The 14023-nt window shown below is 40.9% G+C and overlaps 1 protein-coding gene across 1 annotated transcript in view; it reads right to left on the minus strand.

The window, feature by feature from the left end:
* Positions 1 to 14023, minus strand: part of LOC124553253 — a 286386-nt gene that overhangs the window by 253456 nt on the left and 18907 nt on the right. Inside the window, exon 3 of the mRNA XM_047127140.1 lies at positions 3505 to 3695. Within this exon, the coding sequence (XP_046983096.1) occupies positions 3505 to 3695 (191 nt within the window). The remainder of the gene's footprint in view (positions 1 to 3504; positions 3696 to 14023) is intronic.

Below are 14023 nucleotides of genomic sequence, written 5' to 3' on the forward strand. Positions count from 1 at the left end.
TCTTTCTTCTCAATGGTATCCAGAACTATTTTATTATTTTTGCTGATTAATAAGGAGATGTTTTTTCTTGTATATATATCCCAGCAGTTTCTTTTAACTTACTTAATTCTAGACACCCTTAAATAGCACCACCTCTCAAACACTTCAGTTCTCTTCTTTTCCAGTTTTTCCACAGTTCACAATTCACTAGCATACAATGTTTTGTTTGAAACATACATTCTGAGAAATTTGTCCCTCAGGTTAAGGGATATATTTGGTACAAGCAGACTTCTTTTGGCCAGGAATGTCCTCTCTGAGGTACTCTTACGTCTCCACACTTCACGAGTTGCTTTACTTCCGAGTTTGCAGAATTTCTTCAAATCGTCTACTTCATTTTCAGATGTCAGTTATTCGCTATTTCGTGCTAACAGACTCCACCTGCCCCACACCACTTTGCTGACAGACTGAATAGCAGGGCTGAAGAAGACTCGTGGAATCCTGTGTCCACATTATCTCCTTTTCCCCACAACTGAAAATGCATGTGACAGGATTAGTATGAGATATATCTCTAGAAGGGCGTGACTGATAAACGAGAGGTAGTACTGAAAGAAAACTACTCTCTTGCAGCAAAGACACAGGAAACACTTAACACATTGTGTAGCACCAGAAACAGATATTATTTTACATAAATTAAGTAAAAACAGCACAATTTTATTTTTAATTTATTAATGCTGTGTGCCTACTGATAGCTGAGTTGTGTCATTATTGCTTTAGGGTACCAAACTGCTGAGGCTATAATCGCCCCTATCATAACATTACTTTAAATGGTCAATTACCTGACGAAAGTCCAAGTCGATAATACTCGGGGCTTAACTGACTGGAGTAGAGGGATAGCTAAAAATAATCACTTCCCCTTTAAAGTGGATGCTCAAATGGCTGAAAATTAATTTCCTCCACCATATTACTACAACAAATAAAAGGTACAATGTGATCTACAGCTTGTGCTGTATCTGCTAAAATATCTTATAATTCAGTAGGAAATGTACATTTAAAATGTAAACAGTTATAAAATTGGCACTGGATCAGGAAATGGCCCACTGTCAATGGTCAGTGGTAGTAAGCAGTACAGTGTGGAGTCTTCACTTGACAAATGACGGTGACTGAAATGACAGTGTCCAATACAAAGTCGAGCTCAAAGTATCTCCTCACCACAAGAAGGGCGAAAGGATGTTGTCCGAGCCATTGCAAGGTGTTTAATTCCCCAGAGCTTGTTCCCATATACGGAAGATCAGTCTTTGTGCCAAAGGGACACGATGTTCCTAAGCACAGCAACACAGAGATCATTTGAAGTGAGAGAATAGCCAAAAGGTCTAAGTAGTCAGATTGCAGCCTGCGTAGCAGCATCGACAACTTCATTCCCCAACACTGCGACGTGACCAGGGCGCCACAAGAATGTCCTATTGGCTCCGTCATCGGTGAGCAAGTGGAGGAATTTGTGGATTCATTGTACTAATGGGTGGTATGTGTATAGTACAAAGAGGTTCTGTAGGGCCGTAAGTGAATCGGAACATAATACACATTTGAGAAGTCTGTGTCGTCAGAAGTACTAGGTGACCTGATAGATGGCTGACAGCTCTGCAGTATAAATCGAGCACTGGTCTAGAACCCGGTGTTTAAAGTGTTTGTTGCCAAAGACAAAGGAGCGTCTGACACCACAGTCGGTCTCGGAACCGTCAGTGCAGACAAAGGTACTGTCTCCAAGTTGTATGCAAGGTCTGAGAAACTTGCAGCAATAAGTCAAATCTAGAGTAGTGTCCTCGGGAAGCGAACCGAGTCCGAGACGAATGCGGACCTCTGCACGAAGCCGAGCCTGTAGTTGAGTGAGCAGCACGTTGTTTTGACAGTGCAAAGTTGTCAGTTTGATTCTCACTTGTAACAATGTTATTATGACTTAATATTTGTTAAAATACCAACAAAAATAATCAATTTTTGTAAATGTAATGTATAAGCGGCATTCAAAAAGAAACGAGCCAAAGGCATAATTACAGAAACCAGTAGCTGTATGTTAAAAGTATCGACCCTGGCTGTCGAGACACTTGTCCCACTGTAACACAAGGTGGTGAATGATTGTCTCACAAAATTCCCGGGGCTGCGATGTTAACCAGTTCCACACGTACAGCTGGACGTCATCGTCCGAGGTGAATCATTTGCCCCTCAGAGCCTTTTTAAGGGAACCAAAAATGGCGTAATCACAGAGAGAGAGGTCCGGACTGTACGGAGGGTGGCCGAGAACCTCCCATTTGAATTTCTGCAGGAGTGCCGCGACTGTGTCGGTCGTACGAGGCTTTGCATTATCGTGGAGCAGAATGACCCCACAGGTCAGATTGCCTCGTCATTCTGATTTTATCGTTTGGTAAAGGGTGGCCAAGGTTTGCTGGGCATTCACTGTTGTCCCGTGCTGCAGGAAGTGAATCAGAAGGGGGCATCTCAGTCAAAGAAGCATGTCAGCATAACCTTTCCTGCACCCGTGTGGATGACGACATCCAGCTGTACGTGCGGAACTAGTTAACATTGCAGCACAAGGAATTTTATGAGACAGCCATTCACCACCTTGTGTTACAGTGGGGCAAGTGTCTGTAATTATGCCTCCGCATCGTTTCTTTTTGAATGCCCCTCATAACTGGATAGATAAATAACTACTTACCTAACAGTGGCAGGAGAACACACACATATAGGTAGCAAAATCTGCAAGATTTCAGAGCCCATGGCTCCATCTACTGGCAGCAGAATTGAAGGGGAAGGAAAAGGACTGGTGAGATTTAGGAAATGGGGATGGTTCTGAAAAGTCACCGAGAACTATCAGTTGGGGGAGAGTTACCCAATGGGATGCTAATTAACATTTAACATATTGAATATTTTTAATAAAACTAAAAATTTTACATTTTAATTACTAATTGCATGGAAAATTAATTAGAATTTGGTTCAAAAATGTGAAGCACCAAATAAAGAAATAACATACCTTATCGTTTATATAGGCTGAACAGTATTGCTGGTATGTGTGATTTTCTTCACTTTAATAAGATGTTTCACATCTTTCTATCAAATTTTAATTTCTTTTCATGTGACTGGTACTTAAAAATATGATGATTTTATTTTTATTTAAAATTGTGATTCAGTATTTGTCAATTAGCATTTCCATTTAAGAATAACCACAGAATTCAAATCAAATTACAAAAGCAAGTTGCTACAAGAAAGAAACAAATTGGAAATTCCGCAACTACAGCATTTATATGTTATATACTCAATTACAGACAGCTCCAAAGTTAAATTACTTGAAAAGTTCTGTGCTAACAGCACCGGGAACTCTTTCGGGGACAATTTTTCGAGGTTTTCTTTTTATAGAAATGCATCATACTGCTCTACTCAACTCGTGTCCGATCACTGAGCTCCACGCAGTACAAGTACGGAGAAAGTCAGAGGGCCACCGGGTGACATCGAGTGGCCCCTGCGGGGCTAGAGACGCACCTGTCGCAGCAGCCCCCCGGCGACGGCGTCCGCGACCCCGACCAGCTGCAGCAGCTGCCGCAAGCGCGCGTGGTCGCGCAGCAGTGCGCGGTCCCCGTAGTGGCGCGCCAGCGCCTCGCGGTCCGACACTGCGCACTGCAGGTGGCTGCGCAGCAAACCCTCCGACACGGCCAGCTGCACCCACGCCTTCCCTGTGAATGCACACGCAGACATTCCTCAGCACGTGTGGTGACCCACCGCCGTCTTCCTGTACCCTCGGCACACAGTTTTGCCTTCTCGAGAATCTTACACTCGAGTGCCCTAGCCGAAATTCTCACCTGTTACTACTATTCCTGCTCCACTATCAAACAGGTGACTTTTTATTCTCGTTTTACTGTCGCTAACACATTCGGGAGTGCCGACAGTTGGAAGTTTGCCATTTTACGTGTTGTGCAACTCTCAGCAGTGTATTTGTGGTTGTTTTGCCTTCTTTACTTAATTAACAAATGAGGAGTAGTAGTAATTTACTGTAGTGTGTGTGACAAATTTTGGTATCTAGTTTCAAACTGACTTTCTGATATACGAGGTGTGTTTTTTAAGTAAGCACCGTTTTGAAATTAAAAAAAGACGTGCTAAGGTTATCTCAATAATTTTATTTTTATACGAAAGCCTGTACCTTAATCTACACACTGAGGCCATTACAGTCCAATTCTTCCTTGTTTACATTGGGAACGAGTGTTCAAGATGTCTCCAATGATCGTGAGTCCCGCCGACTGTGGAGTATGGGCTGTTATAAGATTTCTTAGTGCTAAAAGCCTAAAAGCGATCAATATTCATCGTGAGATCTGTGCAGTTTACGGAGAAAACATTACGAGTGATGGAATGGTAAGAAAGTGGGTGAGAGCATTTAAAGATGGCCGCACAAATGTGCACGATGAACAACGGAGTGGGTGTCCTTCGGTCGTTAATGAAAGTTTGGTGCAGGAAGTGGACAATAAGGTGAGAGAAAACAGAGGCTTTACAATTTCCTCCTTGCAGGATGACTTTCCTAATGTTTCTCGTAGTGTTTTGTATGGCATTGTGACCGAGCACTCGAATTACCGAAAATTGTGCACAAGTTCGGTACCAAAAATGTTGACAGATGAGCACAAAACCAAACGTTTAGACAGTGCATTGACTTTCCTCGAGTGGTACCATAACAACGGTGATGATTTCTTAAGCAAATTGTTACGGGCGATGAAACGTGGGTGGCCTACTTCATACCAGAATCGAAGCAACAGTCCGTGGAAGTTGAGCAAAGGCATCGTTTTGCTGCAACACAAGGCCCGTTCGCATGTGGCGAACCAGACCAAAGATCTCATCACATCTTTTTGATGGGAAATTCGATATCATCCTCCCGGTGACTACCATCTGTTCCTGCACTTGAAGAAATACCTGGGCGGTCAGCGTCTTCGAGACGATGACGAAGTCAGAGCAGTGGTGATGCAGTGGTTAACAAGTCATGCGGCAGACTTCTATGAGGAAGGTATTCAAAAACTGGTACAACATTATGACAAGTGCCTCAGTATTGACAGAAACTATGTAGCAAAGTAGATTAAGGTACAAGCCTTCAAGTAAAAATAAAATTATTGAGATATCTTAGCACGTCTCTTTTTAATTTCAAAACAGTACTTACTAAAAAACGCGCCTCATACTTACCACAATAGAAAAGGACACGAAAATAGTCTTCAGAGTCAGTGACAAGAAAAATCTCAAACTCACAAGAAATCTTTCAAATTCAAAAAGCAATAATAGAGAAGAAACACACAATAAATGGACAGACAAACATTAGCAACCAGACACTGTTTAAACTGATAAAACATACTACTGACAAAGAACAACCCCCTAGACGCCACAAAATAATACCACAACCTAGGCGATACCCTCACCATAGATCATCAATCACTGTACCACAGTAAAACAATTTTCACACACAGTAGTTAGGATATGTCAGCTCCCCCCCCCCCCCCCCCCCTCTCTCTCACTCTCACTCTCTCTCTCTCTCTCTCTCTCTCTCTCTCTCTCTCTCTCTTTCCCCTCACCCTCTCACCGCCCCCTCCAGTCAAAAATTACACTGACTGAGCGATAGCAGATGCTCCCACCACTATCAAAACAAACAAAAGACAAATGCACCCTGCAATACCAAAACAAAACACATGAAATGGCAAGAGGACAATGATACTTCTGAACGCAAGACATGTGGACATATTTAGTGCAGTGACAGTGCTGCATGCAAAAACGCAGCACATAAACTTTGAAGAACAAGAAGTAAGTAACAAAAACCCATGAGTAACGTAAAGAATAAAAATTGTTTGTATCACTAACAAGGGAACCTCCCCATCGCACCCCCCTCAGATTTAGTTATAAGTTGGCACAGTGGATAGGCCTTGAAAAACTGAACACAGATCAATTGAGAAAACAGGAAGAAGTTGTGTGGAACTGTGAAAAAAATAAGCAAAATATACAAACTGAGTAGTTCATGGGAAGATATGCAATATCAAGGACATTAGGAACGCAGGAGCACAGTGGTCTTGTGGTAACGTGAGCAGCTGCGGAACGAAAGGTCCTTGGTTCAAATCTTCCATCGAGTGAAAAGTTTAATTTTTTATTTTCAGTTTATGTAACAAACTCTTATGTTTTCATCACTTTTTTGGGAGTGATTATCACATCCACAAGAAAACCTAAATCGGGCAAGGTAGAAGAATCTTTTTACCCATTCGCCAAGTGTACAAGTTAGGTGGGTCGACAACATATTCCTGTCATGTGACGCACATGCCGTCAGCAGTGTCGTATAGAATGTATTTTAACTGTGGAGGAATCGGTTGACCTATGACCTTGCGATCAAATGCTTTCGGTTCCCATTGGAGAGGCACGTCCTTTCGTCTACTAATCGCACGGTTTTGCAGTGCGGTCGCAAAACACAGACACTAAACTTATTGCAGTGAACAGAGACGTCAATGAAAAGAACGGACAGATAATAACTATGTAAAAATAAAGAAAGTAAAATTTTCACTCGAGGGAAGACTTGAACCAGGGACCTCTCGTTCTGCAGCTGCTCACGCTACCACTGGACCACGCCGCTCCTGAGCTCACACTGTCATGATGTTGCCTATGTGGTCTATGGACTACTCAGTTTGTATATTTTGCTTATTTTTTCACAGTTCCACACAACTTCTTCCTGTTTTCTCAATTGATCTGTGTTCAGTTTATCAAGGCCTATCCACTGTGCCAACTTATAACTAAATCTGAGGGGGGTGCGATGGGGAGGTTCCCATGTAAGTAAAGCAATTTAACTGCTCATGATCACAGCACACATAATTGCAAGAGAAAACGCCATACTGTTAGTGATCACTTAAGATGCTTTAGATAAAAGCAAAAGGCATCTGATATTCTTAAGACTTTTACTACAGTTGCAAAAGACAATAATTAACCTACACAAGCTGTTATTTCATTTTCTGTCCTTTATGTGACACAATCAAATGAGCAAACGCAACAATTCACCACTTAAAAGGTTCTTCAAAGAGTGTGCCACTTTTTGATCACATAATATATTTTTAACTGTCAGCTGGCCACATAGTAAAAATATTTTATCAGAATGGAAAAGTTATGCAGCAACAGTGGGACTTTTGTGCAATTCTAGGGCACAGAGACGCACCAAATGAATCGAAAGATCACAGAGTTTTTTCAATGTTCAATGAAACTGGTTCAACAGTGAATGTTAGAAGTTGCGGACAGTCACATTCTGGCCAGTCTGTGCAAAAAATTTTTGTTTTTCGTGACAGGGTGGCTGTTAGTCCAGCGACGGTTCTTCACGGCTCCCAAGAATAGGCCGGAGGATATTCTTCAGCACGGCAAAGTCTCCAGTATGATCTGTTTTACTTTCTTTAAGAGTTCAATTAAAGCAGCAGCACTAAGAAGCCAATCATTAAAAAAAGTAAAATTGGTTGGGTTGGCTAGAGGGGGGAGAGAAATCTAGAACTACATGCAAGACTTGCAGTAGGTTAATATCCAAAGAACATTAATTTCCAGTTTGAGACATTTAATTTTTTTGATTATGAGAAGTGAGTGCTTACATCTTAAAAAATCATTAACTATGTGTTTAAAACACGCTGATCTTCTGAGGTACAAATGTACATTCAAATTTCCTGAAATATTTGTCTTTTCTGACCGGGGTAAAAAATATCCCACGCATGTAGAAATGTCAAAAATACACATATGTGCTTATGGGTTAATCTCCATGGGAAGTACTTTCCTTTTTTAGGTCTGCTCCTCGAATGGGAATAACTGGATTTATTACCTAATGAAAACTCTGTGGTTGTCGCAAAGTGGAGTTTGTCGGTTTATTATGTTCTAGAAATCAACATTACAAGCTACTAAATTAAAACTCATTTACTTTCTTTGCATTGCTGTGACAACAACGCAGTGTCTCTGAATGTAATACTCCTTCCTTTATCTGTAATCTGAAATCATTTGAGATAAAACTGAAGAACTACGAATACGTGAGCATTCAACCAATCTACGGCAACTGCCAACATTTACAGTTAGAATCCTTTCATTCTTTTATTATATCCATGTGCCAACAAATTAACTGTATTGGCATTAATAGGTAGTGAAGCAGCAATGACAGATCACAAATACTGTTTTCAGCATTGCTCGAAAGGGCTGTTTGTTGATAAAAAAGCACACATTTTTTCTAGCACATGCAAGACTGACAGTTTGATAACTCGTAGCAACTAAAGCAACAGGCTTCTCTTTAATGATGCAGTTATCTTGCTCTTTCCTCCTCAGTCTCATTCAGTCCATCTTCATTAGTTGTCTAATCTACACAACTAATCTTCCAAATTTACTGTAGCACCACATTTCAAAAATCTTCTTTTCTCTCGATAGCTGAACTGCTTATCATACACGTCTCACTTCCGTACATAGCTTCAGTCCAGGCTAGGCAAGCTTGTAGTTAAAGGCTCTGAGGCATAACTGCGCAACTTATAGACTGAAATACATTTCTCAATAATGGATCAAACAATTTAAATTATCAAGACACATTTTGAATGTTTGCAACATAAATTTACATAATGGCAGTCAATTTTGGAACTGTCGATATCGTCGGACTATTTTGAACAGGTAGCAGTTAACTGCACCTCAAAATGCCAATCGAGTTCTACACAGCAGACATTTGAGGGCACAGCTTCTTATGGCCCTCCTGAAGGCTCAGTCATTTCAGTCTAGCCGTCCCTCGTCACATCTTGTCACGTCTACATCACAGGCAGAACAGATGCCATACGGGGTTTTGTTGAAGTCAACATTCGGTAGGACTTATGTCATATGAATAAATGTTGTTTCACAGCACTAGTACACTATGCAGCTCTCAAAAATGCATTTTATTCTGTATAATTTGTTGGAAGAAAGTAACGGCAATTGTCCTAATGGTGGTTAAATAATTTTTGTATTCCACTGCTTTGAGATCATAATTTGCATCTTATAAAAGCATAGAGGAAAATAGAGAAATCATAAAACAAAAATAACAGAGCAACAGAAGATGACAACATAGTTATTGAACTGTGGAAACACTCTAGTGACAACATTATTCTATGTCTTACAGAAATCATTAATGAAATTTGGACAACAGCTTACCATCGGAATGGACATCAGCATTAATACATCCAACCCCATACGACACAATTGATAGAAATACGCAAACTTCATGGGGGACCTGTCAACACCTCTGCAAGAGAGGCGCTCTGCATCGCGGTGTAGCTTGCTGTCCAGGTTTCGAGAGGGTGCGTTTCTGGATGAGGTATCGAATATATTGCTTCCCCCTACTTATACCTCCCGAGGAGATCACGAATGTAAAATTAGAGAGATTAGAGCGCGCACGGAGGCTTTCAGACAGTCGTTCTTCCCGCGAACCATACGCGACTGGAACAGGAAAGGGAGGTAATGACAGTGGCACCGTTGGGTGGCTTGCGGAGTATCAATGTAGATGTAGATGTAGATGTTTTGGAACAAAATCACGAGTAAGACAGGGAGTCGGTGTATCACGACTACTTTATAACTGTGCATTGGAGAAGATAGTGAGAGAATGGAGAAAATCCAGCAATACTAAGTGTGTTCAGCTAGGAAGAAGCCCAAATAAAAATCACCGTCAATTGTCTAGCATTTGCAGACGACAAAGGATTAATTATTGACACACTGGACAGTGTCAAAAAACAAATCACAGAACTACAGAAACAAGCAGACAAAATTAGACTGAAAATATCATTTTATGATAAATATCAATGATGCCCCTACAAATATTAAAAAAAAAAAAAGTGGGGGCAGGGGGGTGGGGGTGACCCGGAACACAAAACTATAACAAAAACTAATATCTTTTAAACAGTGGTAAGGCCTGAAACACTATGCATCAGAATCACTTACACTAACAAGATTTGGGGGATCTTGAAAAACTGGAGAAAGTTGAAAGAAGAATTCCAAGAAAAATACTGGAACTTAGAAATAATAGTAACATCGAATACAAATTAAAATCATAGCTTTGTTTGAAATTGGAAATGCTAATTGATGTAATGAGGAAAAGAAGACTGTAGTTTTATGGAAACCCACCCACCAAATGGATAACAACAGACTAACCAAGCAAATGTTCAGCTTACTGAACAGCTACAAATCAAAACCCACACGGTTCACTGAAATTGACAGAGATATGAAAAACATAGGCATTAAAATGGGCATAATGGATAACAGAACATCTTTCAAAGAGGCAACACAAAAGGCAGGATTTCGGGAAAGAATTGAGTTTTCAAATGGAAGAAAGTGTACCCAGAAAGAGAAGAAATGACTCTCTCAAAGGATGAAGGAAGCCTGGGAGCAACAAAAATTAAACACAAAGAAGCAAAACAAAGTTGATTTACCGTATCTTCCAAAAGGATAATTCAAATACATAAATAAAAGTGTGCTATTTCAAGGCAATGGCACATTGAAGATGTATCAAAATTGTGTGTTCTCAGTAGGAGCTGTTAAAATTAAAGGTCAGTTAATGACACGTCACATATTATAAGACAAATATATCCGAAGGTCACAACTGTGTAGTGGTTATAGTCATGCACAGCAAAGTTATGAAATCAAAGTTCACGAGTTTGCGTCCTACTATTTCCAATTTTTTTTCTTCTTTTTTCCATTTCATGTTTTCTAAAAGATCCTAGGAGTTTCTTATTAACTTCATAGAAGTATTTACTGTAATATTAGATGTTATGTACGTGTAAGAGCTCTTGTTCTCAGGAGAGTGCTGCTTCCATTGTACGAACAAGTCAGAAAACATGTGCAAACCAAGATTGTTTTCTATGTCATTGCTTGAGTCGATTGCAAAATCTTCAGTATTAATTTACCCATCCAAAATTTACAATCACAGCACAAGACCCACAATGCCACAGAAACATCATCATTTCAGCAGGTCAAATCAAATTCCCTGGAGTGAACACACACAAAACATTAAACAACTATAAAGTTTAGAATTGAAAAAACATAAAACCTTAAGTATGCAACAAAGATAACATACACAGTATTAAGCATCTCTCCAAATCATATCTTTTATTATGATTTGTTGTGATAAAGCATCAGGAAATGCAAAATCGGCGGATAAATACACTACCTAAAGATTTTATCTTCGAATTAACTTCTGGTGTATTTAGTGGTTGATTATGAAAAGGAAAGAATATACAATATTTGAAATTCTGGTTAGAGTCTGACATTGCCCCCCCCCCCCCTTCCTCCCGGCCCCAACTGCAACCTCCGCTATGGTGAGACACTGATATATAGTGTAGTCCAACGTCTCAGTTAGTTACAATTGATAAAATATTGCACCCTTCCCCAGCCTGTAAACACGAGCCATGGCTAGTCCAGGCAACTACATTCAGAAGAGACTTCCTAACACTAAAATTTATGTTATTTTTCTTTTCAATAAATACATTTCTTGCAAGTCTGCATTTTATATCCACTCTACTCTGGCCATCATCACTTTATCACTGTTTTTTCCCAAATAGGAAATCTCATCTACTACTTTCAGTGTATCATTTCTCTCAACACAGCCTAACATATAATTTGATAACATTCTATAATGTCTGTTCTACGTCAAAATTCCAATATTAGCCCCAATCGGGCATCAAAATAAATTCAATGGCAACAAGTGAAAATTTGTGCCAGACCGGGACTCATACACAGATTTTTCACTTTATGGGAGCAGTTGCTTTAACTGCTTCAGATATCTGAGCACACTTCCCATTCAACCCAAACTCCCAACTTGTCACACACTACACATGCGGCACCCACTGTCCGTTGCTCGCAGCCCCACATTGATTCCCGCAAGAGTTCAGAAAAAGAAAGCATCTGCACTGAACGATCTTTAATTACCATCAAGGCACATAGATACTGCCAGAAAAAAAATGAAAAACACCAAAAAATAATTATACTACAAGGTGTACAACTTTGCTTCCGCCATTTTCCCCCAACATTTCAGGTTTTAATGAAACAAAATGGTTACACATGTATCATTCAAAGAATTTTCCATCGCTGGCCACTACTTTCTCCCATCTTTCGGGCAGTGTACGAATCCCGCATCAAAAAATTGTTCACCTTTTGAACGATCCACGAATCGATCCAATTTGTCACTTCTTCGTGAGGTCGGAAGTGTCGGTCAGCCAGGCCGTGCGTCATTGATCTAAACAGGTGATAGAGGAAGCAATGTCTGGAGAATACAGCGGGTGGGGTAGGACTTCCCATTTTAACGTTTCCGAGTATGTTTTGGCCTCTTTTGCAACGTGGGGTCAAGTGTAGTCGCCCTGCAAAATCACTTTATTGTGCCTCTCACTGTATTGCGGCCGTTTGTCTTAATTCTCTGCTCAAACGCATTAATTGCATTCGATAATGAGCACCTGTGATTGTTTCACTCGGTTTTAACATCTCATAGTACACGACGCCGAACTGGTCCCACCATAAGCACAGCACGATCTTGGAGCTGTGAATATTCAGTTTGGCCGTCGAAGTGGAAGCACGGCCGGGATATCCCCACAATTATTTGCCTTTAGGGTTACATAATGAACCCGTTTTTCATCCCCAGTCACAGTGCGATGCAGAAATCCCTTCCGTTTTTGCCTCTGAAGCAACTGTTCACAAACACACACATGCCGTTCAATGTCCCTCGATTTCAGCTCACATGGGACCCAAGTGAATCATGCCCATAGCCTCGAGACATTTTGAAATGGCTTGCTGTGTTACTCCCACTAATCGTGTCAATTCTTCTCGAGTTTGATGCGAGTCTTCACTCGGCAATGTCTCCAATTCTGCATCTTCAAAAACACACTTTCTTCCACCACTATGCCGGTCTACGACGTTAAAATCACCATTCTTGAAGTGTTGAAACCACTCACGACACGTTCTTACACTAATAGCATCCTTACCGTATGTAGTTGAGAGCATTCGATGAGCCTCAGCCGCTGTTTTCTTCATATTGAAACAAAACAGTAACACCTCCCGCAACTGACATTTTCAATCAAGAACAACTTCATGATGCAGACACAAATCGACTAATGTTTGAACGAGGTTATGTTGACCGAGGTCCAAGCTAACTACCTGAGGCCTGCAATCTGTTTCTTTTGACCGCTACTTACCATGGACGCCACCTACTGGCAAATGGCAGAAGCATAGTTGTACACCTTATAGGGTAATGAAATTTGTTGGAGGCACATTTCTGAAGTTAACATACTTAAGTGATTAACATTACAAGGTCACAGCTTAATTTAAGAGCGACAAGAGCCATTGCAATTGTGAAACGCTGGTACATTAATAACCAGTCTAACTGCCAGAATGTCGAAAGCAAGCATGCATTGTGTTGTACAGTTTGTGGGATGGAGTTCTATGCTTGCACTTCGTCAGTCAATACAGGGATGGTTAATGCTGGTTGTGGATGATGCGAGTGTGATGATGTTCCATATGTGCTCAACTGGGGATAGATCTGGTTATCGAGTAGGCCAAGGGAACATGTCGACACCTTGTACAGCATGTTGGGTTACAATAGTGGCACATGGACAAGTGTTATCCTGTTGGAAAATACCCCCTGGAATGCTGTTCTGGCAGCACGGCAGTTTAAATCATCAGATTCATGTACAAATTTGCAGCGCAAACTATAATTCCAGGCATCAGTCCAGTGTGTCTAGCATGCAGAGATGTTGGTTGCAGATCCTCAACTGGTCTCTCCCTAACCAACGCACGGCCATGACTGACACCGATGCAGAACCTGCTTTCATCAGAAAAAACAACAGACATCCACCCTGCCCTCCAATGACCTCTTGCTTGATGTCACTGAAGTTGGAAATCGCAGTGGTTTCATGCCAGTGACACGTACACTCGGAGCTGTCCTCGAAGTAATAGTTCACTGTGACACTGGCGCTGTCTGCTGCTCAAATTGCCGCTGCAGATGCAGTGCAATGTGACAAGAGCGATATGCCGAACATGACTG

This window comes from Schistocerca americana, chromosome 11, assembly GCF_021461395.2.
Source record: "Schistocerca americana isolate TAMUIC-IGC-003095 chromosome 11, iqSchAmer2.1, whole genome shotgun sequence".
Taxonomy (NCBI): Eukaryota; Metazoa; Arthropoda; class Insecta; order Orthoptera; family Acrididae; genus Schistocerca; species Schistocerca americana.